This window comes from Octodon degus, unplaced genomic scaffold, assembly GCF_000260255.1.
Source record: "Octodon degus isolate 3935 unplaced genomic scaffold, OctDeg1.0 scaffold00221, whole genome shotgun sequence".
Lineage (NCBI taxonomy): Eukaryota > Metazoa > Chordata > Mammalia > Rodentia > Octodontidae > Octodon > Octodon degus.
The window spans coordinates 3,047,805-3,071,229 of NW_004524797.1; the positions used below are offsets into that span (position 1 = coordinate 3,047,805).

Below are 23,425 nucleotides of genomic sequence, written 5' to 3' on the forward strand. Positions count from 1 at the left end.
AAAAAAAAACATATAAGCTAAAATATCATTCAATTTATGAATGAGGATTAATATATAAAATCATTCTCAGCTATAACCACAAAGTTGCACAATCAACTACCAGATGGATGTCATGATACTGTGCCAATCTATGAAGGTAAAACAGTCCTACTACGTCCAATGGAGATCCACATTCAAAGTTACTAAGGCCAGGCAAACCATGCTGGTGGCTCAGGCCAAGGAATTCTGCTGTTAATTCCCAAATACTTTTGAGAGGGACCCTGAAGGAAGAAACTAGTCTAATAGAAAACATCTTTTTCTCCACTTGTAGCATAAGGGTCAGCAAATGGATAGCTAAAGGTACTGCTAGAGATGCTATGCTTTTAACTTTCTGAACTCAATAAATTCATGGACAAAATGAGAAAGGAATATGCTAAAAACAAGTATGCCTAAGTAAGAACTAGAATAATGCTAGAGACAAGCTCCAGAGGTCTGAAGTGCTAAATTAATCGAGTTTGAATTTTATTCTGTTTCTGATAAGGAGGCAGAGTTAACAGAGTTGGGCTTTCAAAATATTCATCTGGCAGTAACAGTGAAACGGACCCAGCAAGGAAATCACTGCACTAGTCCTGGAAGAAGTAACAAATCTGTTTATAAACCTAAATGATATAATGGTTAGGTTACCTTAAAGTTCCCGTCAGGGACAGAAAAAGATTTAAGAATACTTGAAGATTATTAGAGGATTAGTTCATCACCTCATTCTCAAACAATATCATGGTAGCAAGTATGTTTTTAATTATTAAAAAGTAAAATCCAAAAAAAAGAAAAAGTAAAATCCTTAAGATTACATTGATCAATACTCTCAGACATTAAGGTGACTTTTTATAAGCTTTGGTCAAAAGTGATTTTAAGACAATGAAACTATGACATGTTGACAATAACACCAAAAAATGACTTAAGAAGCATAAAAATGAGTTTTTTAAAAATTAACTATATATGGGCTGGTGAGATGGCTCAGTGGTCTAAAGCACCTACTTAGAACAAGCTAAGCTAAGCAAAGCACAGGGACCACGGTTTAATACCCCAGCACCACATGCCAGCCAGCCCGCCCCCTGGTGGGCTGAGCTGGCCACACACAAAATAAATTAAAAATAAATAAATAAATATTAAAAAAATAAGAAAAATTAACTATATGGATCAAATGTTAACATGAATGCCTGAAGAATTATAAATTTCAGAAGGTTAACAGTTCCCTGATTGGGAAATTAGCATGTATTTTTGCTTTAACGGTCACTTACTTTTCCTCGAGGGCTCCTTACTTTCTGCCTCACTAATGCCCAGGAGCCTTAAAAGCAGGGAAACTAGGACATGCTCTTGTGTCATAATTCTTGCTCCCTGCTGCGATTATCCATGGCCAGTAGTGCAAAGAGGCAGATGATATCAACAGGAAGGTTTTGCTGCTCTACTGATCCCAGGAAGGACCATTATTACCTATGTACCTCTTCCTAGTCCCAAAACATGCCCACTAAAACAAGCACACTATAGCACAGATACAACAATACAACAAAAAATAAAACCCTAAAGAGAAAAAGGTGAGCCTATAAAGTTATTCAAAACTCATGCTTAACCTGATCATCTAATTTTCTGTTCTATGCAATAAACTCTTCACTTTGTATTTTCTTATTTCTTAATGCTGTATTTAAGTATATTTCTCATAAAATTTCTCAATTTCCAATTTTGAAGGTTCAAGTTGTAGTAGGAGAAAACAAGAATAACTCAGGCATGCGGGAGCATGTTCTACTTAATTCAATGACAATAACAAAGTGCTCTCCTAAAGGTGCTGGTAGGGGTCTGAAAGTTGTGCACCAGCAAACACAACATAGACACCTTTTGCTTAGTACCATGCCGTACAGCCTCTATCCACTGGAGGTCAGCAGAGAACCTGCTCCCACAGGGGCAGACTGACCAGCTCTTAATTCAAAGCAACATTAACCTCAAACACAGTGAAAAACTACAGCTCCCAAGTTGCTTACATAAGGAACAGGAAGGTGAAACGCAATCGCATCCACAGCTGAAGCAAGGACGTGTTTTAAGTGTGCATGCATCAGTGTTATATCAATGGGAAAAAACTGCAAAAAATAAGCAATTATAAGGAAGAAAGCCAGAATCATCTGTGATCCAACCCCTACTGAGAAAAATCACTGGTAACATTTTGATTTATATCTTGCTAACTTTCAATAAAAGCTATGAAACTAAAAGTGGTATGTTTTAAATTAAAAAAAAAAAATAATAAACTCTGAGGTTAGTCTAACAGGAAAATGTTAGCCTCCATCTTTGAGATGGGTCCCAGAACCTGAAAGAAACCACTGGAAAGTACAGCAACACTTTTTAATACAGATGTCATCGGCATTCTTAGTATTGAGTCAATACTGTATGGAAAAACAAAACCATCCCAGTTGAAAAATGTTAAACAAGAGACACACTTTGTGAAATCATTTTGGAATTACTTCAACAACAGTTTTTCCACAGTTTTTTAATGTGCACAATGATACAATTTTTTTTGATACAATTTTTATAAACTGCATCTAAACGAGGCTGAAGTAGTTCTCATGACAAGTTAAAATTTTTAACTGATTAAAAAAAAAGCACTTAAGTGATACAGTTGTCTCAGCTTCTGCAACTGGAGACAAAATTCTACCTTATAATCAATTAATGATGATTTAGATTTGGTAAAACATGGAACATCTCCTAAACTACATTATTTTATTTTATTTTGAAATAGGCTCTCACTATGCAGTTTGGGCCTGGGATCATCCTCAGAACCTTGTGCTTGCCAGGTAGGGGCTTATGCCTCTGAGCTGTCTGCCCTAACCTACATTACTGTTAGGAGATGATGAAATGATCTATTTAAAGCACTCAGCATTACTACTCCTGCTACTAATACTACTAGTGTTTCCACTGACTACAATTTTATTTTTAAAATTCTAATTAGTACTTGTCTGTGGCACACAGCAGTTACATCTGTGGAGAGTTGGCACAGCCACACAACATACCTGAATGCCTTTTATGCTCCCTCCCCATCTCTTGGTCCCTTTCCTGTCTGCAAAGGTTCTATTTCCTGTTTATTACTTTCAGTCCTTTATTTTGCTCTTTTATTCATACTCTGGGTTTGTCCTATAACAGTAGCCACGCAATATGGCAGCTTGTGTTAAGACCTCAAGATACATCCATTTTCCTACAAATACTGAAATGTATCCCTCTTCATTGCAGAGCAGAACTCCATTGTGGACAAACACCATGTATTTTGTATTCATTGACTGGTTGATAAACAGACAGGTACTTCCAAAATTTAGGTATTATGAATTGTGCTGCTGTCAACATGGATATATTTGTATCTCTGTAATATGATGTCTTTAATTGGGAAAAATACCTAGAAGAGGAATAGCTGGGCTGAACAAAATTTCTAGTTTTATTCTTTTGAGGAAGCTCCATACTGATTTTTGTGTTAGCTGTACTAATTTACGCTATCACCAATAATGCAGGATTCTTTTTTCTTGAGTCTTGCCAACATTTGTGTTTGATTGATTCATTGATTTTTGAGAGAGGGTTTTGCTCTGTAGTTTAGGCTGGCCTTGAATTCACAGCAGGCTTTGTGTCTTGGCCTCGTGTGTCCTGGGATTGCTGACCTGTGCCACAACAGATGCTCTGATTTCCTGACGATATCCATTCCTTCTCAATTAAGATGAAATCTCAAGTGTTTTAATTTACACTACTATAGCAGCCAGCAATGATGAACATTTTTCCATGTATTTACTAGCTATTTGTATTTCTCCTAAGACATATCTCAGGTCCCCATTTTTTGATTAGCTACTCTACTTGGGTGTGTCTAATTTTTAAAAATTCTTTACATATTGTAGACATTAGTCCTGTGTCTAAGCTGTAGCTAGGAACAATTCTTTCCTATTTGTAGTGTTTTGGTTAATTTTTTAACTGGTGAGATAAAACACTTGACTTTTCACAACTTAAAGAAGGAAAAGTTTATTTCAGTTCACATTTTGTAGAGATGTTAGTCTGTGGTCATATGGCTACAAGGCAGGGAAGCAGGACAGAGGGGCATCGCAGACAAAAAACAGGCTAGGGCATGGCAAGCAGAACGTAGCAAGCAGCTAGCAGCAAGCCTCTCTTTCCTCTTTCTCCCATTCAGGCTGGCTAGGGTAGGCCTTCCTATTATCCATACCCAGAAGTGTGATAAACCAATCACTGGACTAATTTAGTACCACATACCTTTTTTTTTTTTTTAAATAATTTTATTGAGAAACAAATAGCAATGAGACAGTTTCAAAACTGACTAGTAGGACAGTTTCAATAACTAATACATTGCATATTGTTCTCTTCTTAGTGGTCATTCATAGTACAAGATGCAGACATGATATCCTGTCTACAAACAATGTTAGTACAAATCTTTCTATTCACTAAATTAAGAGAAAGTAGCTGTATATCTATCCTAATTTTTTGAATATACAGATACAAAATAGTCCTTCATTTGTATCTCTTTTTTTTTGTTTAGTTTTGTCAGAGAAGGGCATTCCATTGTCATTTAAATACTGTAGGTATGTAAATTCAGCAAAATATTCCCACATAGTCCAGTAGTCCATAATAGTACTAGGTTATCTGCAGGACTGGCAATGTCAGAAGTTGTTGACTTGAGCCTTTTACAGCTCAGCATATTAATATGGCTGTGCTTTTCATACTTTGTTTTTATACTTTTCTGCTGGATGGTTAAGACCAAGATAAAGCAAGACCTATATAACAAGAAATGTAACTTTTGTATCTGACAAGGTCAGTCAAATCCCCTCAGGATTTACCCTGAAACCCTGTACCGCAGTTTGTAGGTACTCTGTCAGTGTCAGCCGTGAGTACCACATACCCTTAATTTCAGTATTACACACCCTAGATCTAACCAGCTCTGAAAAGCCCCACCTATGAGTGCATGAGGCTTTTGTGGGGATATCTGGGTACAAGCCATTACATATATACTGCCTCTTCATTTTGTTGATTGTTTCCTTTATCGTACAGAAGCTTTTTAATCTAATACCATCTCATTTGTTGACTACTGCTGTCATTTCACATGCAACTGGGGTTCAGTTCAGAAAATTCTTGCCTATGACTATGTCTTACCTCCTTTATCTTCCAGCAGGTTGTTTACTATTTAGACCTCTGGCACATTTTTATTTTAGTTTAATATATGGTTGACAGATAGTGGTTTAGCTTCCGTCTTCTGTATGTGTATATCCAGTTTTCCCAGCATCTTTTATAAGGAGACTATCTTTCTTCCAGGGTATGTTTTTGGCCCTTTGTCAACAGTTAGATGGTGGTGATTCTATAACCTGTATTCCATTCCACTGATCCATGTATCTGTTTTTGTCACAGATTAGAATTTTAAATGAAATTCTTAAGTCTTTAATACAAAATACATGTACTGAAAACATAAGAGAAGCTCAGACTGATTCTTATCACTCTATCAAAAATAAACACATCTTCATCAGAGTCGCAGTTTCTTTTTATGGGCCCTCCAGAGTTGAAAAGCTAAGAGGACAAATGTCAAACCCATGACAAAAATGAGTATATAAAGTCATGAGGTAAAGGCAGAGCAGAAAGCTTCAAGAGATGTTGGTGTATGTGGAAAAGAAGGAAACACTGGCAGCAAATCAGTGAATGTTACTAAGTTGGATTTTCCTGACATACTAGTAAACCGGCATAAAGGGCAGCTTCTAGAGAAGAATTCTTAACATGTCTAAGGAATGTGTAAGTGCAGTGCTTCCCAAAGGGACTAGTTTGAAAATACTCGCAATACCATAAATTTTTGTATTTTTCAAATTTATACAGTGAAAATTATAGTACTCTGAGAAAAGAGATTGAAGAAGATTTGACAAAATGTAAAAATATTCCATGCTCCCGGATAGGAAGAACCAACAATGTGAAAATGGCCATACTCTCAAAATTGCTACACAGATTCAATGCAATTACAATTAAAATACCATCAGTATACTTCACCAAGCTAGAGAAAACTGTCTTCAAATTTATTTGGAACCACAAGAGACCCATATCAAAAGCAATCCTGGGAAACAGAGGAAAAGCAGAGGGTATCACAATCCCTGATGTGAAACTATACTATAAACCTACTGCGATAAAATCACCATCTACTGGCATAAAGACCTGAGGATCAGTGGAACAGATTAGAAGATGTAGACACAACTACAAACACCCTCAGCTACCTTAGCTTTGATAAAGGGACCAAAGAATCTCAATGGAAGCAAGAGAGCCTCTTTAATAAATGGTACTGGAAAAACTGGCCTTTATGCCAAAGGCTAAAACTAGACCCATACCTATCACTAAGCACAAAGATATAGCCAAAATGGATCAAAGATTTACATATTAAAACAGAAACACTAAATCTTCTGGAGGAAAATGTACATAGAAATCTTGAAGATATTGGGATAGGTAGAGAGTTCATGAACAAAAACCAAACTACATGAGAAATACTCCAAAGAATCTCATCTTTTTGAGGTTTTTGCACTTCAAAGAAAATCTCCAACAGAGTAAAAAGAAAACCAACAAACTGGGAAAAAAATTATAGCCAACTGTTCCTCAAACAAAGGCCTTCTATCTAGAACATACAAAGAATTCAAAAAAATCAGGCCACCCAAATTCAAAAACTCAGTCCAAAAATGGGCATCTGAGATAAACATACACTTGTCAGAGGAAGAAATACAAATGACAAACATGAAAAAATGTTCAACATCATTGGTCATTTGAGAAATGCAAATTAAAACAACACTGAGATCCCATGTCACCCCAGAAAGAAGTCTGCCAATAACCAACGCTGGAGAAGCTGTGAATTACAAGGAACTCTTCTGCAGTGTTGGTGGTAGTACAGGCTGGTACAACCACTGTGGAAATCAGTTTGGAGATTCCTTCAAAAGCTAAGATTGGAGATCCCATTCAAGCCAGCTATTCTCCTCCTGGGTATTTTTCCAGAAGAAATGAAAACCTCATACCACACTGATGTCTGTGCACCCATGTTTATTGCAGTGCAATTTGTCATAGCTAAATCCTGGAAACAACTTAGATGCCCATCAACTGAAGAATGGATAAGGAAGACATGGTAGTTTTACACAGTAGAGTATTATTCAGCTATAAAACAAGGTAAATTAGTGACTTTTTTTAGTAAATGAATGCAACTAGAGAACATACTCTTTAAGTGAATAAATCAGACCCCATGTACAAAAACACTGTATTGCCTCCTTAGTGTGAGAAGATGAAATCTAATGGGTACAACAGACACTGGTAACAGGGAATAAACTTATTCAAAAGAAAATAGTTACTGAGTTGAGGAGAAGGACAGGAGAGGGAGTAGGGGAAAGAGATTTATCCATGTATGTAACAGGATGGTTTGGACAACTGTACTGTGCATTTCTGTGGGTCTATGGAAAGAAGCAGTTAATGCTTTGATTTGTTTCATCTCTATTTTCCAACTGTTCCTCCCGTTGCGTTAATTTCTTATACATTTCTTTCTTCTTCCAACTTTACATGCATATACTGGTAATGTGAATAACTGGTCGGAAGACAACACTATGTATTACAACAAATACTGTGAAATTCATATTACTCTGTTAGGTGATAATCTGTATAACTTGTAATTTGTTTTAATTTTAATTTGTACTCTCTTTAAAAAATGAAAAAAATTCATATTTTCCTGTAATTCTGTTGTTTTTTTTCTTGAGTTTATGGTTTCATCTTCAATTCTTAAAGAGGACTGATAAAGAACAACACTGTAATAGGACATTTGTAAAATAATTTTTTTTTTTTTAAAGGGCTGAGATAGCTCAGCAGCTTAAGTGCCTGCCTGGCAAGCACAAGGTTCTGAGTTCAATCCTCATACTGCCCCCCCTCAAAAAAAAAAATCTGAAAACAAATTTTTAAACAGGACAACATACAAGGTTCCTGGCTCAAAGAGCTCAGGACTAAATATAAATGTGTCATACCTTAATTTCAGCTTGTAATACATTTGTGAAGCAATAAATAGCCACTATCAATAAAAATTAAATGTAAGCAAAAGCTGATTCACACAGTTGCCATACTGATTTCTTTCAAAAAACTATAGTGTGTTTTATCAAGCCATTCAGTATCTGTTGGTAGGAGAAGCTGAGTTTCCTTATTTTACCTACTGGTGGATTTATTCCCCAAGTTAAGCAATCTTTATTTTTCTGGCATAAATTTTACTTAATAATGTGAGAATATTTACAAAGGCACATCTACATTTCATAACACCCTGTGTCAAGGGAGATGCTAATGGCCAGGAAACGGCACCTTATGGAAGAAAGCAGCTTTGGGACCACCAAATGCTCTCAAATGTCACAAATGTTAATGAGGGTTTTAAAGAAATTTTCAGGACAGCCACATACAGAGCTGTGGCTCTACCATGCCTCAAATGCCAGTAAAACTAATGAAGAAAGCTTTAAATTTCAGTGATTGTGTTGAGGAATTATTTCTCACAGTGAAGACAAAAGGAAAGTAAAGTGAACAATAATTATAATATGTGTGCAAGGCCGCTTTCTAGCTTCTTCAAAAAAAAAAAAAAAAAAAAAAGCCTTCAAAAATTAAAGAAGGCATTCCTTCTTGCTTTTTTTCTGCAAAATACAGGTTTTGTGACTGCTTTAATATCCACTTGAGAAAATCTCTTTAAAATTTCAAACTTACAGAAAAGATAAACAAGTACGTAATATATTAAACACCTGAATATCTTCACCTAAATTCCATATTTCATAATACAATTACCATATTTCTTACTTTAAGACATGCATACCAATTCTATTTTTTTATTTTTATTTTTATTTTTTTTAAGACAGGGTTGAATAAGGTCACTGGTTTTCTTTTTAAAAACAACACACACACATATTTATAAATCTACTTCCTTCTTTTTTTGGGGGGGGGTGCAGAACCAGGGATTGAACTCAGGTCCTTTAGCTTGCCAGGGAAGCGCTTATTCCACTGAGCCATCTCCCTAGCCCCTAAGTCACTGGTTTTCTTAAGGGTTTTGTATGATTTAGTTGGTAGGGGGCTTCCGATTCTAGAACAAAAGATTCTTTTCTTCTACATATTTAGTACAGGGTCTATAGAGTCTTACTACGCAGCTCGGACTCATAATGACCCTCCTGTTTTCAGCCTCCCAAGTGCTGGGATTACAGGCAGGTACCAACAAACCCAGTCTTAATCATCAGCTCAATGTGCCCTGGGGGCGAGGCCGGCACAGCACACCTGTCTCTGTGTTTGCCTAAGATCAAACCCCAGTCTCTGTGTTTGCCTAAGCAGGAGCTTTAATCCCCTGAGCTATCTGGCCGGCCCTTAGAAAAAAAGATTTTAACTGCAGAAGGCTAGGCCATAAAGGACAGAAACAATGCTATGTTCAAGCCACTATATTTTGTTTATATAATGACCAGTCAGATCTCATTTAAAGTAAGCAAAAGTGTAACTGAAGATTCACAAGCACACATTTAATGAGTTTTCATACAGAAATGAACTTTGGCTTCAATGAGAAACCCAATTAAGTTACTTTGTTTACTGTTCCTTCTGTCTAAAACTTTCTTTTCCCTATATCTTTTGCACATTCATATTCTTCCTTTAAATTTATATCATTTCCCTACTCCCCAGATTAAGCCAGACTTAAATGATCTCATAGCATTTAATACCTTCCTTTCAGAACAGTTATCACAATATGCCATTGTGTGTTTACTTCTCTTGTCTATCTGTATTTGTTTGGTTTGTTGCTGTATCTCTAGGGCCTACTAAACGGCATTACACAGAACAGGCATACAATTCTGCTGCTGTTGCATGAATAATGCTGTCTGACTCAAGAGACTGTGGTGAGGATAACTGAAATAATACATGTAGGAGAATGCCAAATCCATGTAAGCCCTCAATAAAGGACCCACCTCTACCCCAAGTAATCTGACTACAGAATTTTTACAGGAACTTCTCCAACAAATAATACTACGACTTTGGCTGAGAGGTCTGAATGGGGCAGTGAGTCAGAAGCAAGTATGACTGAAGTATTAGGGAACAGGACAAAGATCACTACAATAAACAGATGATTATGTAGGAAGGACATCTTGATTGTGAGGCTTCCTTCTGCTCTTCCTAAGAAACTTCTTATAACCCTTCTTGTCAATAAAAACTAATCTTAAGTTGAAATATAGATCATAAGATGTTTTATTTGCACAAAACATAATAGTGTAGAAAATCCTATGGACTCTATATAAAACTTACTGAAACTAATAGATTCTGGACTATAAGAGCAATATATAAAAATCAATTTTACTTCTATATACTAGTAACAAAAGACTATAAATTTTAAAAGATCATCTATAATAGCATTAAAAATAAGAAATATGTATGAATACACCTTATAAAAGTCATGCAAAGCCTGAGGAAAAAATACTGGACAAACCGAAAGTGTGAAATGTTCTACTTCATCAACATACATCATAAAACGTCAAGGTTATGAAAAATAAAGATTAATAAATACCTAAGAAGATCTAACAACTAAATGTAATACACTGGAACAACAACAACAACAAAAACAAAAAGACAACAGTGGAACAGCTGACAAAGTCTAAACAAAGTATGCAGTTTAGATAATAGTAATGTGCCAGTATTAGTCCCAGTCTGGCCAATGTTCCTTAGTAATGCAAGATGTTTACCTTAGGGTAAGTGGGTAAAGAAGTACAATATAAGGGGGAACTCTCTACCATATTTTTGCAACTTTTCTACATATCTATCATTCTAAAGACAAAAGTTTTAAGGAATTATTTATAATAGTATAAAGATAAATACTTCAAGACAAATCTGATGAAGTTATGTAATACATGTAACAAAACACGGAAAATACAAAATACATAACAAAACATTTTCAGAAAAACTGAAAATAAATACATGGGCAAGTATACAATGTTTGTGGGTCATTAAGACTTAATATTATTAAAATAATAATTATTTGGAGCCAGGAAAATAGCTCAGTAGAATAAGTGCTTCCCTGGCAAGCACAAGGGCCTGAGTTCAATCCCTGGTTCCACCAAAAATAATAATAATGATAGCTATTATTATTATTATTATTATTAATAACAATGTTATTAAAATAAAAATTCTCCACAAGTTGGTCTAAGGAGTCAAAATGATTCCAATTAAAATCTACTGAGCCATCTCCCCGGCCCCAAGAGCCATTTCCCTGTTTACTTTTTTTTTTTTTTTTCTGGTACCGGGGATTGAACTCAGGACCTTGGACTTGCCAGGCAGGCACTTATTCTACCAAGTCATCTCCCCAGCCCTCCAGTAGTCTTTTCTATTAAAAATTAATAAACTAATTCTAAAGCTGGAAGATTTAACATTACCAAATTTTGAGATGTTTAATAAATTATAGTACTCTAGAAAGTATAGTACTGACATAAACATGAACAAGTAAACAATTTAAAGAGATCAGAAGTAGACTCATTGTCAGTTGATGTCAACAAACATGCAAAGAGCAAAAAAGGATAGTTTTTCCAACAAATAATGACAGAAATTACTTGATTACTATATTCAAAAGAAAAAAAATCAAAATAAAAACAAAAAATATGGCAGATCTTACAAGAGCCAGATCTCTTAGATTCAACATCAAGAGCATAACCCATTAAATATCAATAAACAAGATTTCACAAAAATTAAGAACATATGCAAGGCCGGGGATGGAGCTCAGTGGCACACAAGGCCCAGAGTGCCGAGTTTGACTCCTGGTACCAAAAAAGAAAATGGTAAAAAAAAGACCCCCAAAACAAAATAAAAAGTGTCCTTCAAAATACAAAAAGCTAGAGGTCTCACACTTACTACAAACCTATAGTAATCAAAAACAGTGTGGTACTGAGCTAAAGCAATACAAACTTTATAGAGTAGAATAGAGCCAGGAAACAAATCTTTATATATGTATATATGTCTAAATGATTTTTGGCAAGGACGCTAAGGCCATTCAATGGAAAAAAGGACAATCCCTTCAACAAATAATTCTGGAAACCCTGGATGCTAACCCGTAAAAGAACAAAGTTTGGCTACTGTTCTACTACTACATATACAACAATTAACTAAAAATGGTACAACAATTAGTTAAAAATGGTACAAAGACATTAATATAAGGTCTAAAACTAGAAAACTCTTAAATGAAAATATAAAAGAAAAGCTGTATAATATTGGATTTACAATGATTTCTTGCATGGGACACCTATGAAATGGTAACAGGCATAAAAGTAGTGTTTATAACATTTTATGCATCAAAACATATAGTCAAAAAGCAAAAAGGTAACCAAAATATGGGAGAAAGTATTTTCAAATCATGTATATACTAAAGGGATAACATCCAGAATACATGCCAACACAAAAACAAAACAACTGACTTAAAAATGATCAAAGGATTTGAATAAACATTTCTCCAACAAGGTATGCAAATGAATAACAAACATATGAAAAGATACTCCACATCACTAATCGCTAGGGAAATATAGCCAAACCCACAATCATCTCACAACTCATTAAGAGGGCTACTATGAATGAAACAGAAAGTGTTAGCAAAGATGTGCAGAAATTAGAATCTTGTGCACTGGTAAGAGAAATGTAACATGATGTAGCCACTAAAATATTAAAACAATTATCATATGATTCTGCAATCCCACTGTTTGGGTTTGTATCCAAAATAACTGGGCAAGGGACCAGGGAGATGACTCAGAATAAGTACTTGCCTGGCAAGCACAAGGGCCTGAGTTCAATCCCCAGTTCTGCCAAAAAAATAAAAACAAAACAAAACAATAACTGGGCAAGATCTCAGACACTTTTACAACTATGTTCACAGAACCATCATTTACAACAGCCAAAAGATGAAAGTGTCCTAAGTTTCCATCAATGATAAGAAAAATAAAATGTGATATACAGTAATCTTTGCCCTGTTATTTGGAGTTTTCTGATCGAGTTAAAAATACATTAAATGAAAAATTGCATAAATACAAGTCATAAGCTTTAAATTGTATACGAATATGAATGGCATAATAAATCTCAAGATATCCTACTTCATTCTGTACAGGAGGTAGATCATCCTCTTGTCCGGCATATCTACACTGATGCTACCTATCTTTTAGACACTTAGCAGATGTCTTTATTAGATCCACTATCTAGTATTGACATGCTTGTGTCCAAGCAACCTTTATTTTACACAGTAATGCCTCCATGCTAAGTAGCAACTCTGGCAATGTGGATATGCCGAAGTCATAAAAAAATGCTTCCTTCAAGTGAAAAGGTGATATTAGGTACAATAAGATATCATGAGAGGGACCACATTCACACTTTTATTTCAGTATATTATTATAACTTGTTTATTTTATTAAAATAATTTATTTTTATTAATCTACGTCCTAAGCTTTATCATAAGTATATATTTATAGTTAAAAAAGCATAACAGTGATACATTCATACCTATGTTTATAGCAGTACAACTCATAATAGCTAAATCCTGGAATTGGCCAATATGCCCATCAACAGATAAATGGATAAAGAAAATGTGGCATTTATACACAATGGAGTACTACCCTGTATGACTTGCAATTTCAAGTACCTACTGTGGATCTTAGAATATGTTCCCCAGAGATAAGTGAGGACCACTGTGTTATACAATGGGATATTATTCAGCTTTAAAAAGCTGATATATGTAACATATGTTACAAAAATGGATGAACCTTGAGGAAACTTATACTAAGAGAAATAGGCTAGTCACAGTGACTATGACTTCACTTAGGTAGGATACATAGAGTAATCAAATTTATAAACAAGGAAGTACAGTAGTGTTTTCCAGAAGGTGGGAAAGAGAAATAAGAAGTTGCTATTAAGTAGATAATGTATTTTAATTTTATAAAATAAAAACAGATCTGGAGACCAGGTACAATAAAAAAAAAAATCAATGTACATATACATGACACTACTGAAACTATACAATTAAAAACCAGTTAATATAAATTTTATGATTTTTTACCACAAATTTTAAGTCTTAAGAGAACAGAATAAAACATTTGCAAATATATTTGAAAAAAGTGAGTAGTATTCATTACATAATAAGTCTCAAACTCAACAAGAAAATAATCCAATAAAAACGTGTAAGGTAAGAATACACACTTCACCAAACACACATGAATGTCCTATAGGAATATGAAAATATTCTCAACATCACTAATTATCAGGGATATGCAAAATGCAAATTAAGCCACAAGGAGACACCACACTTCACATGTATTAAAATTAAATAGACTGCCGATTCCAAGTGCTGGCAAGCAGTTGAAAAAATCAGAACTTTCACACACTGAAGGATATGTAAAATAGTACAAATACTTTGGAAAATAGCTGGGCAGTTTCTTAAAAAGTTAAACATACAGCTACCATATGACCCAGGGGTTTGTCCCAAGATACATGAAAGGATATGTACAAAGATCTATACTTGGATGTTCATAGCTGCTTTATTTATAATAGTCAAAAATTGGGGAAAACTTATATATCCCTACCATAAAATGCTAGTATGTAATAAACATAAACAACACATGTAACATAAACAATCTTAATCATAAATTTTTAGAAAAATAGAGTGTATGGTTCCACTTACTTAAAATTCTAGAAAATTGCAAGTTAATCTACTGAAACAGGAAGCAGAGGAAACTCAAAAAAGCACAAGGAGAACATAGGGGATGAAAGGTACCTTGATTGTGGTGATGTTTTCATGGCTGCAAGTATGTATCACCTCTTCGATATACTGAAAAGCATCTGCACTATAGTTATTTTCTCCAACAAACGAAAACTTCCTATAACAATACTGGATTTATTTCAGAAGTAAGTTAATCTGTTTAATTCTTAATTTATAAGATCAACTTTGCATGCCTGTATCTGGCAATCTGATCAACTATTTTGAAGATAACAATATGCACTATAACAACCATTGCTAATTTCCTACATCTTGTTTTGAAATTCTGCGTCGTTTTTAATTTTTTTAATTTTTATTCTCTTTAAAATAAAAAAAATAACCAAGTGATATACATGGTTCAATGATACAAATATCAAATTTCCTTCTCAATTGTTATAAGCTTGAAAGTATAATTTCAGATATTATGGTTCAAATTTAGTTAAGGTAAGGGACTCTTATTTTTACTGTAAACTCTAATTGAACATATAAAGAACAGAAAATTTTGAAAGGAGAGCTCACACGAAACATGTCATGTACTCTCCCATTATAAGGTGAGAGGAATGATCTAGAAAACCTTGTGGAAAAGCAATCAACACTTTTGCACTGATATCTTTTTACTGCTCTTTTCATCATACCTAGTTATAGATCTTAGCAGACAGAAATATGAGGTATGGCTTATAAGACTTTGAAATGATTTGCTGCTAGAAAATGTTTTTCAGCCTAGCACAAAGCTATACCAGTAAATCCTCAAGATGCTTGTCCAATTGAGCAGGAAAAAACCAAATTGGTCTGTGAAGACATTTGGTCAGGAAATCAGGAGTTTAATTCCCTAACACCAAGCTCTGTAACACAGAGCAAACCACTCTATTTCCATTTCCTCATCAGTAAAATGGAAAGTTAGTGTGTGTGTGGGAACACATATATGCTAATTCTCATTCTCAGTAGGTTAAATATAAGAATAGGAAACTTGCAGCAAAATGGGAAACAGCTCTATATTGAAGTCAATTTACCTATAACTCACTGCAATAAAGCTTTTCAGGCACTATATTTAGTATGCATCTCCCGGAAACGTCAAAGGCTTTAGCTACAGAGACTGGTAAGTGGTTTAGTTTCTACTCAAAAAAGATCTTAAAAAAGAAAGGAAGAGAGGGAGGAAGAGAATAAATTATTGCCTTGAAGAACTGAAGTGCAGCTGATGTGACAACTACGACCCAAAATCAGAACTACCAGACACTCACTGGTAGAACGAGCAAGGAAACTTCAAGTGCAATGGGAGCATTCAGCAGGAAATACTACTTCTAGCTCATAGCTCAAGTTAGAAAAATCTGTCAGGTATATAAAAAGCCATGGGGATTCTTCAGAAAATGCTCTATTGGGATAAGCCAACTAAAAGAAATTAAATTTTATTTTATTTTCTTAAATGTATTTAGGACAGGGTCTACAGGGTCTCACTACATAGATCAGACTCATAGTGATTCTCCTGTTTTCAGCCTCCCAAGCACTGGGATCACAGGTACACACTCCCATATCCAGTCTCAATGCCCTCTCAATGTGCCCTGGGGGCGGGGCAGGCACAGTATGCCAGGAATCGAACCCTGGCCACTGTGCTCTGCCTAAGCAGGCCCTTTAATCTGCTGAGCTATCTGGCTGGCCCAAGAAATTAAATTTTAGAGACTGCCTAAGTTTCTTAATACTCTCAATAATTATAATTAATGACAACTAATTGTACTTGATTGTCAAAGCCAGTAACATCTTTAAACACAAAACCTGAGACTCCCATATCTGAAATAACTACAGGGATATTTTTGCGTGATTCTAAGAATAACAAAAATTTGTATTTTTATTTTAAAACCATATTTTAATTTTATTGATTTTGACATTTCCTTTGTTACAAAATACTGCCAATTACGATTTACTGCTGTTAATAAAAAAAAGCAAAAACCCTTTCAGAGAGGCAAAATGGAAAGCACTGTTGTAAATATATAAAATCTAAACAATTTAACCAAGGTTACTAGAACGCTTTGGTTTCTTCTCCACTTAAAGCAGGGAATTTTTAAAAAGAAAAAAAATGTGTGCAGAAGAGGAGGGAGTGGGACTGTTTCTTCCAGACTTCCTATTGAGTTACTTACAGTGCTGATCACAATCAACTCTGGCAAACACTACTTGATTTTGATTTGGATATTCTTCCTTAATAACATCAGAAGCTTCCTCAAAAATTGGATGCAACATCTGGCTGAAACGACACCTATACACAGACAAGCATACCAATTAGGAGGTGAAAAGCAAAAGTATTCAAATCTTATTTCTGATATCACCCACTGATACTTAGTTTATGTATAATAAACAATTCTGTGACATAATCACACGTCTACTTAAATATGGGTCCTGATATCATTCAATTGAGATGAGGCAATTTTTTAATTCAATGTCACAATTCAAACACTATATAGAGCCAGCAGTGGTAGCACATGCCTGTAATCCCACCCAACACCGGGAGGCTAAGTCAGGAGGATCGCTTCAAGTTCAAGGCCATCCTGGGCTACAAAGTGAATTCAAGGCCAGCATGGACTGCAGAGTGAGACCCTATCTCAAAAAGATACCCCCCAAAAATAAAATGCTGTATAAATAAAAAGAATTCTGATTCTGATTTTTTTTAACTTAAATAACTGCTACCTTTATGGCACATAAAGCTAAGTATCTATCTCTCACAGAGGCAAATGAGCTTGTAATAAACCCTCTAAAATACATGCTACTGAACTAAGACTTATAATTACTGAGGTTTGAGCATTTATCTAAGAAACTAGCTTTTCTAAATAATCAACCTATTTTTAGACACTGTACAAAGTCTTTTTAGATTTATTATAAATATGGGATTGATCTACCTGGCTAGTCTATCAAATTCCAGAAATAAATTAGCATATGAAATAACTATTAAAAGGCATATATGGTACATAACATAAAAAGTATACACAGTATGCAAGTAGATACACAATATACAATGAATAAACTTGCTCTACAAACTATCTGTAAATGCACTAGATATTCTAAATCCACGAGCAAACATTTTCAACTCCTAAAAAGGCTTCCTATCCCCTTTTTTTAAACTTTAAAGTTGGACATATCCTTACAATATTCTAGAAAATTTTATTTCTGCCTCTCTTAATCAGGCCATCTAGTTCATAAATATGTGTTATGGGCCATTAAAGAGACTGGAGTACAAAGAGAAGAATCAGCACACAAAATCAGCTGGGTTAGAATAGACACTCTCATGTGGGGAAGGCATTGAGGGTATATTAACAAAAGTAATCACTGCTATTGCTTCCAGAGCCCTGGATCACAATCAACTCTGGCAAACATCAAAAATATACTTCAAGGAAGTCTATGAAATCTTTGATCTACATGTGATGTGGTCATATACATTAGGTATGACCAATAAATCCAATAAAAATATTGCAAAACCTATGAAAGGATGAAAATGTTATACCTCCTCCATATTCTTGTACATCTGTCTTCTCTCTAGCCCACTCATCTGATCTAAGGAGGTTTCCTAATCAAAGAGACAAAATGGAGTCTTCAACTAGTTGACTTTCACTGGTTCTTTCATCCTTAACATTCTTAAATCTCTCCCATCTAGACTAAGTGGATAGGGTACAACATAGTGAACCACAATCTCATTTGACTATGTATTCCAATCAAGATTCAATCAATGTCTGTTAAATACATAAGCTGACAGAATGAAGATACTACAGCCTGGGCTATATTATGAGTTCAAGGCCAGCCTAAGCTACACAGCAAGCCTTTTCTTTCTTTCTTTTTTTAATGAGCAGAATATACTTATTGAGGGAAAGAAAGCTCCTGTCCATGAGAGGGACAGAAGGGAGGCCCGAGCAGGTGGTTCCCCAAGGCCTTATCTTTAAAAAAAAAAAAAAAAAAAAAAAGAATAGTAGAACTGAAGAGGCTTTTAATGGATCTATTATAGAAACTTTTGGAGTCACCTGCAACCAATCTCCAATCCAATGCTTATATCAATCCTTAACAAATCAACTTAATAGATAAAAGTCTTTTGAGACACTCTGGGATGCTTACTAATATGACTTAGTAGGAGTAAAAGTAAGCTTTGGATTTAGACATACCTGAGCTTAAATCCCAATTATACCATTTACTAGCCATATGACTTCTCAGACTCAATTTCTTCAACTGGTAATGGAAATTTTTGTAATGCCTACTTGGAGGGCAATTCTAACCATTGAAAACAATGTGTGTAGAGAAAGTGGCAAGTAAGAGTATTATTAAGCACCTCCCATGGCATATTACTCTGAGACATACAGTTTTTAGGCACTTCTGTGACAGAACCAGAGTCCAGCCTTTGAAACCACAGTGAATGAGTTTATATCCTACAGCTGATTGCCTCAGTTTTCTCAGCTGAATAAAGGAGCACTAGCTCATTAACTATTCAAGACGCTTTCCAAAATAACTGAAATTGGTCCACATTTCCAATTCAGTTTTTGAAAAACTCAGTAGCTCAATTTTTCTTTCTCTCTTCCTTAGCAAAGAACAGTACTGTCTAATTTTATCTCTACCATAATCTAACCAGATAACCTCTGGAAGGTACCATAGTCCTATAGATCCCAGTTTTATTTTAAAAATGGAATGGACTATATAACCTACACAACTTTGTGACTGATTTACATTAGGACAATCCTAATTCACCTTGGAAAAGGTAAGTTATCTTTGCTATACACTGTATAAATAGCATTTTCTCTTGTGTATCTTCAACTTACTGAAGTACTTTACACCATCCATATATAGTATAGATTCATTTAGTAGATACTTATTATGTACTTGTCAGTCAGGGATTATGTAAAGTACTGGGGTATGTTCACAAAGCAAACAATATTATAGGGAATCACCAACTAGATTCTAACATACAGATGCTCTGATTGAGTAAGACTGGGGTGTCATGGGAACCAGAGATACTACTTGACTTACAATAGAGCCAAGTCTTAAAACTGATCACAAATTAAAAATACCCTAGACTCAAAATGTGTTTAACATACCTAATCTACTAAACATCAGAGCTCAGATAGACAGCACACTGTAAAGTACTGGGTGTTGACTTTCATTGGATGATTGGAACTACTATTGCAAGAGTATGTAGTGATGCCTATCACTGGCCCAGGAAAACACCAAAATTCAAAATGCGATTTGTATTGCATATGTACTAATTTTGCATCATGGTGAAGTCGAAAAACCTAAAGCCAGACTTTATAAAAGGCATTCCAAATCTGTCTTGAGAGTAGGGGCAGGTGTATCGATTAAGATGACATGAGGAAAGTGGCATCTAATTTAAGATTTGAAAGAAGATTAGCACTAAGTAAAGAAGTGACTGGGAATAAGAAGTTCTTAGGAAATAACATTTCCAGTAGAGGAAGTACCATGAGTCCACCAATGAAAGAACAGAGGGTTTCAAAGGAAGTAAAAGAAGTTCTGTATAGCAACCAGAATATGGGCATAGAAGAAGCCAAAAGATACTTATAAAAACAGGAAGGGACAAAATCATGAGAGGCCTTCTATGCCAAAGCAGGGAACTTAAAAAGCTTAACCTAAAGGTAATGGAAAACAAAGAACATAAGATGGGGTGTTAATTGGCACTACTGTAAAGAATTCTAGCTTACAGAGAATACAATGCAAGCACATTAAGGAAGAAGGTACATTGGGCCGACCAAAAAGCTCAGCAGATGAAAGCACCTGCAAGCAGGCACAGGGGCTGGGGGTTCAATCCCAGGCCTGCACCTGCCCCTGGGGTGCGCTGAGACAGCAATTGAGACTGGGCGTGGTGGTGCATGCCTGTAATCCCAGCTCTTGGGAGGCTGTAAACAGGCGGATCACTAGGAGTATGATCTAGTAGTGAGACCCTGAACACCCTGTAGACCCTTCCCTAAAATTAAAAAAAAAAAAAAAGAAAGGAGGCACAGAAAATAAGTGAGGAGATTATGGCTAGAATCTAGATAAACTGCAGGACTAGCATGAAGTAAAATAGTGGCAGCTAGTAAGCCTTTAAGAGTCTAACAGGATAAAGACTGTCCAGAAACAAAGATCATGTCAATATTTCAAACTTCTCTCAATCTAAATCTCCCTTTTTCCTATCTCTATAACATGTTTTTAACATGTACTACATATCATGCCTTTGTTCTACATTTTAGGAATACCAACAAAACATTATTTCTGTCCTTTATGTCTTTTATGCAAATCAGATTAAAATGCAGGACACGAACTGATTTTTTTTTTTTTTTTTTTTTTTTGTATTTTAGGGACAAGTCTACAGGGTGCTCAGAGTCTCACTACTAGATTGGTCTTGTAGTGATCCAGTCTCGTGGTGATCCGCCTGTTTACAGGTGCGCGCCTGCATGGCTGGCCTGGGAATTGAACCTGCGGCCTATGCGCCTGCTTGCAGGTGCTTTAATCCACTGAGCTATTTGGTCAGCCCTAGACAATGTACAATTAGGCTGAGTACCGCTATTTTGAAAACCCAATCCAAAAATGATGTACAGTTTCAAATTTTGGAACATTTCCAATTTTGGGTTATAGTACTGGTAAACTAAGCACATATCTCAAAATCCAAAAACCAACCCAGCATCTGAAAAATTTCTGATCTGAAGTATTTTAGTAAGAAAAACAAAGTGGTCCAGAACATACCATATTAACACAGAAGACAGGACATGATTCAGACAAAGGAGAAAAGGGTTCCTGGAAGAAAAGACACTAGAACAAGCACTTTGGGGATACCTCCTGGACAAGGTGACTGATTATTTTCCCCTCTAAATTTGCCACACTTAAATCTTGACCTCCAACCTCTGTTCTTCTTTCCAGTCAGAGTAATCAGAACTTCAACATTTACTTTTGTTGTTTTGTCATATTTGAGTTTTATGTTACCTCTTTTATAATGTGGGATAATGAAATCAGTTATATGCCTCCCTTAAAAAAGGAGACCTCAGCAAATTAACATGTTTTATATGCTTTAGAGCCTTAACTGATTTTGTGTATGGAATACTGTCTTGAAACAGGAAAAGAGCTGCCCTATTCACCCTTTCTAGCACAGGAATATTCACCTTTAGCAAGTTTAAGACAAAACAAAATCAAATTTTTAAATCAAACAAAAAAATAACAGTACGATTACTTACCAGTCAGCATAAAAATTTACTAAAGCAACATCAGCATTGTCTGAAATGAAAAAGAGAAGTTATTTGTGTATACATAATTTTGACATAATTAAAAAGATATAATTATCATGATCTCTTTCCATTTATAAAGAAAAGCCAACTAAAACTTCACAGTAACAACTATCTCACACAGAAAACCATACATACAGTCATGAGTGGCTCATATATAATCTGTTCCTCTTTTTAATAACTTTTATCCTTATATATTCATTGTATAGTAAATGAATATAAAGGAAATCAAATCCACATCAGGCAAGAAAGCTACTAAATTCCTATTCTCATAAAGTGGAGTAAGGATTTTAGTAATCTATATTTTGATCTTTGATACTCATGAATAACTGAGAATTAGATCTGAAAGTTAAATGCTATGTCACAGAAGATATCTACATTACTGGTTCTTTTGCCTAAACCTAATTCAGAGAAATTTCAACTCTTCAAGTACTCATGAAAATAAAACACAAAGATATTCTAGAATTTGGAAGATGAAAGAAGTAAGAATGACATGAGTTTCAATTTTCCTCTCTTTTTACCTTAAGCACTTTTTATCCACTTGCCTATTCAATCTAAGCTGTGGTTCACAAACTGTGGTTCCTGGACCAGAAGCACCAACATCACCTAGGAACTTATAGAAATGCAAATTAGGTGTGTGACTAGCACTTTCTATCAGAAACTGGGGGTCAGTCTTAGCAGTTCGTTATTAACAAACCCTTCAGGTGATTCTGATATATGCCAAAGTATATAGAACTAGTACAGTATTTTAAAGAAATCCCATAAGATGAAAATAGTCTTTTGTACCATTCTTTAATGAAATTTTAACTCCTCTAATCTCTTGGACTGTTCTATTATAGGAAAACCAGTGGGTAAAATGGTATTTCAAAAACAAAAAAAAGGAATCATGTTACACCTATTATACATGATTTTAGGGGCCGGGGAGATGGCTCAGTAGAATAAGTGCTTCTCTGGCAAGTGCGAGGGCCTGAGTTCAATCCCTGGTTCCATCAAAAGAAAAAAACAAAACAAAACATGATTTTAAAACTCCTAAGTTGGAATTTTCTACCAACCATATCTTTGCTTTTCCTTAACCATTATTAAAAATAAGATTTGGCTTCTCCCAAATTAATTTTATCTAAAATAATACTACTCACTAAATAACGCAAATAGTGAACACTAATTGAACTCAAGTAGTCTAATAACACGAAAAGAGATCAGAATAGCCAAATTAATTAAAAGAAAAATTCCAGGCTATGTCCTAAATCATTAAGGTTTAGTACTGGACAATGGGTTCTGGAGACTTCTGAGGAGCCTTAGATTGCTAAGAATATCATGTATTCTAAAGGAAAGGAAGAAAAAAAGAGTGTTACTTAACAAGGGAAAAACAATATTTTAAGATATTTTAGGGGCTGGGGAGATGGCCCAGAGTCCACCAAAA

The 23,425-nt window shown here is 35.0% G+C and overlaps 1 protein-coding gene across 1 annotated transcript in view; it reads right to left on the reverse strand.

Moving 5' to 3' along the window:
* Erp44 (endoplasmic reticulum protein 44) overlaps positions 1-23,425 on the reverse strand; it is a 119,220-nt gene that overhangs the window by 44,389 nt on the left and 51,406 nt on the right. Inside the window, exons 3-4 of the mRNA XM_004645227.3 lie at positions 21,958-21,997; positions 16,906-17,021 (exon numbers count right to left, since the gene is read on the reverse strand). Of these exons, the coding sequence (XP_004645284.1) occupies positions 16,906-17,021; positions 21,958-21,997 (156 nt within the window). The remainder of the gene's footprint in view (positions 1-16,905; positions 17,022-21,957; positions 21,998-23,425) is intronic.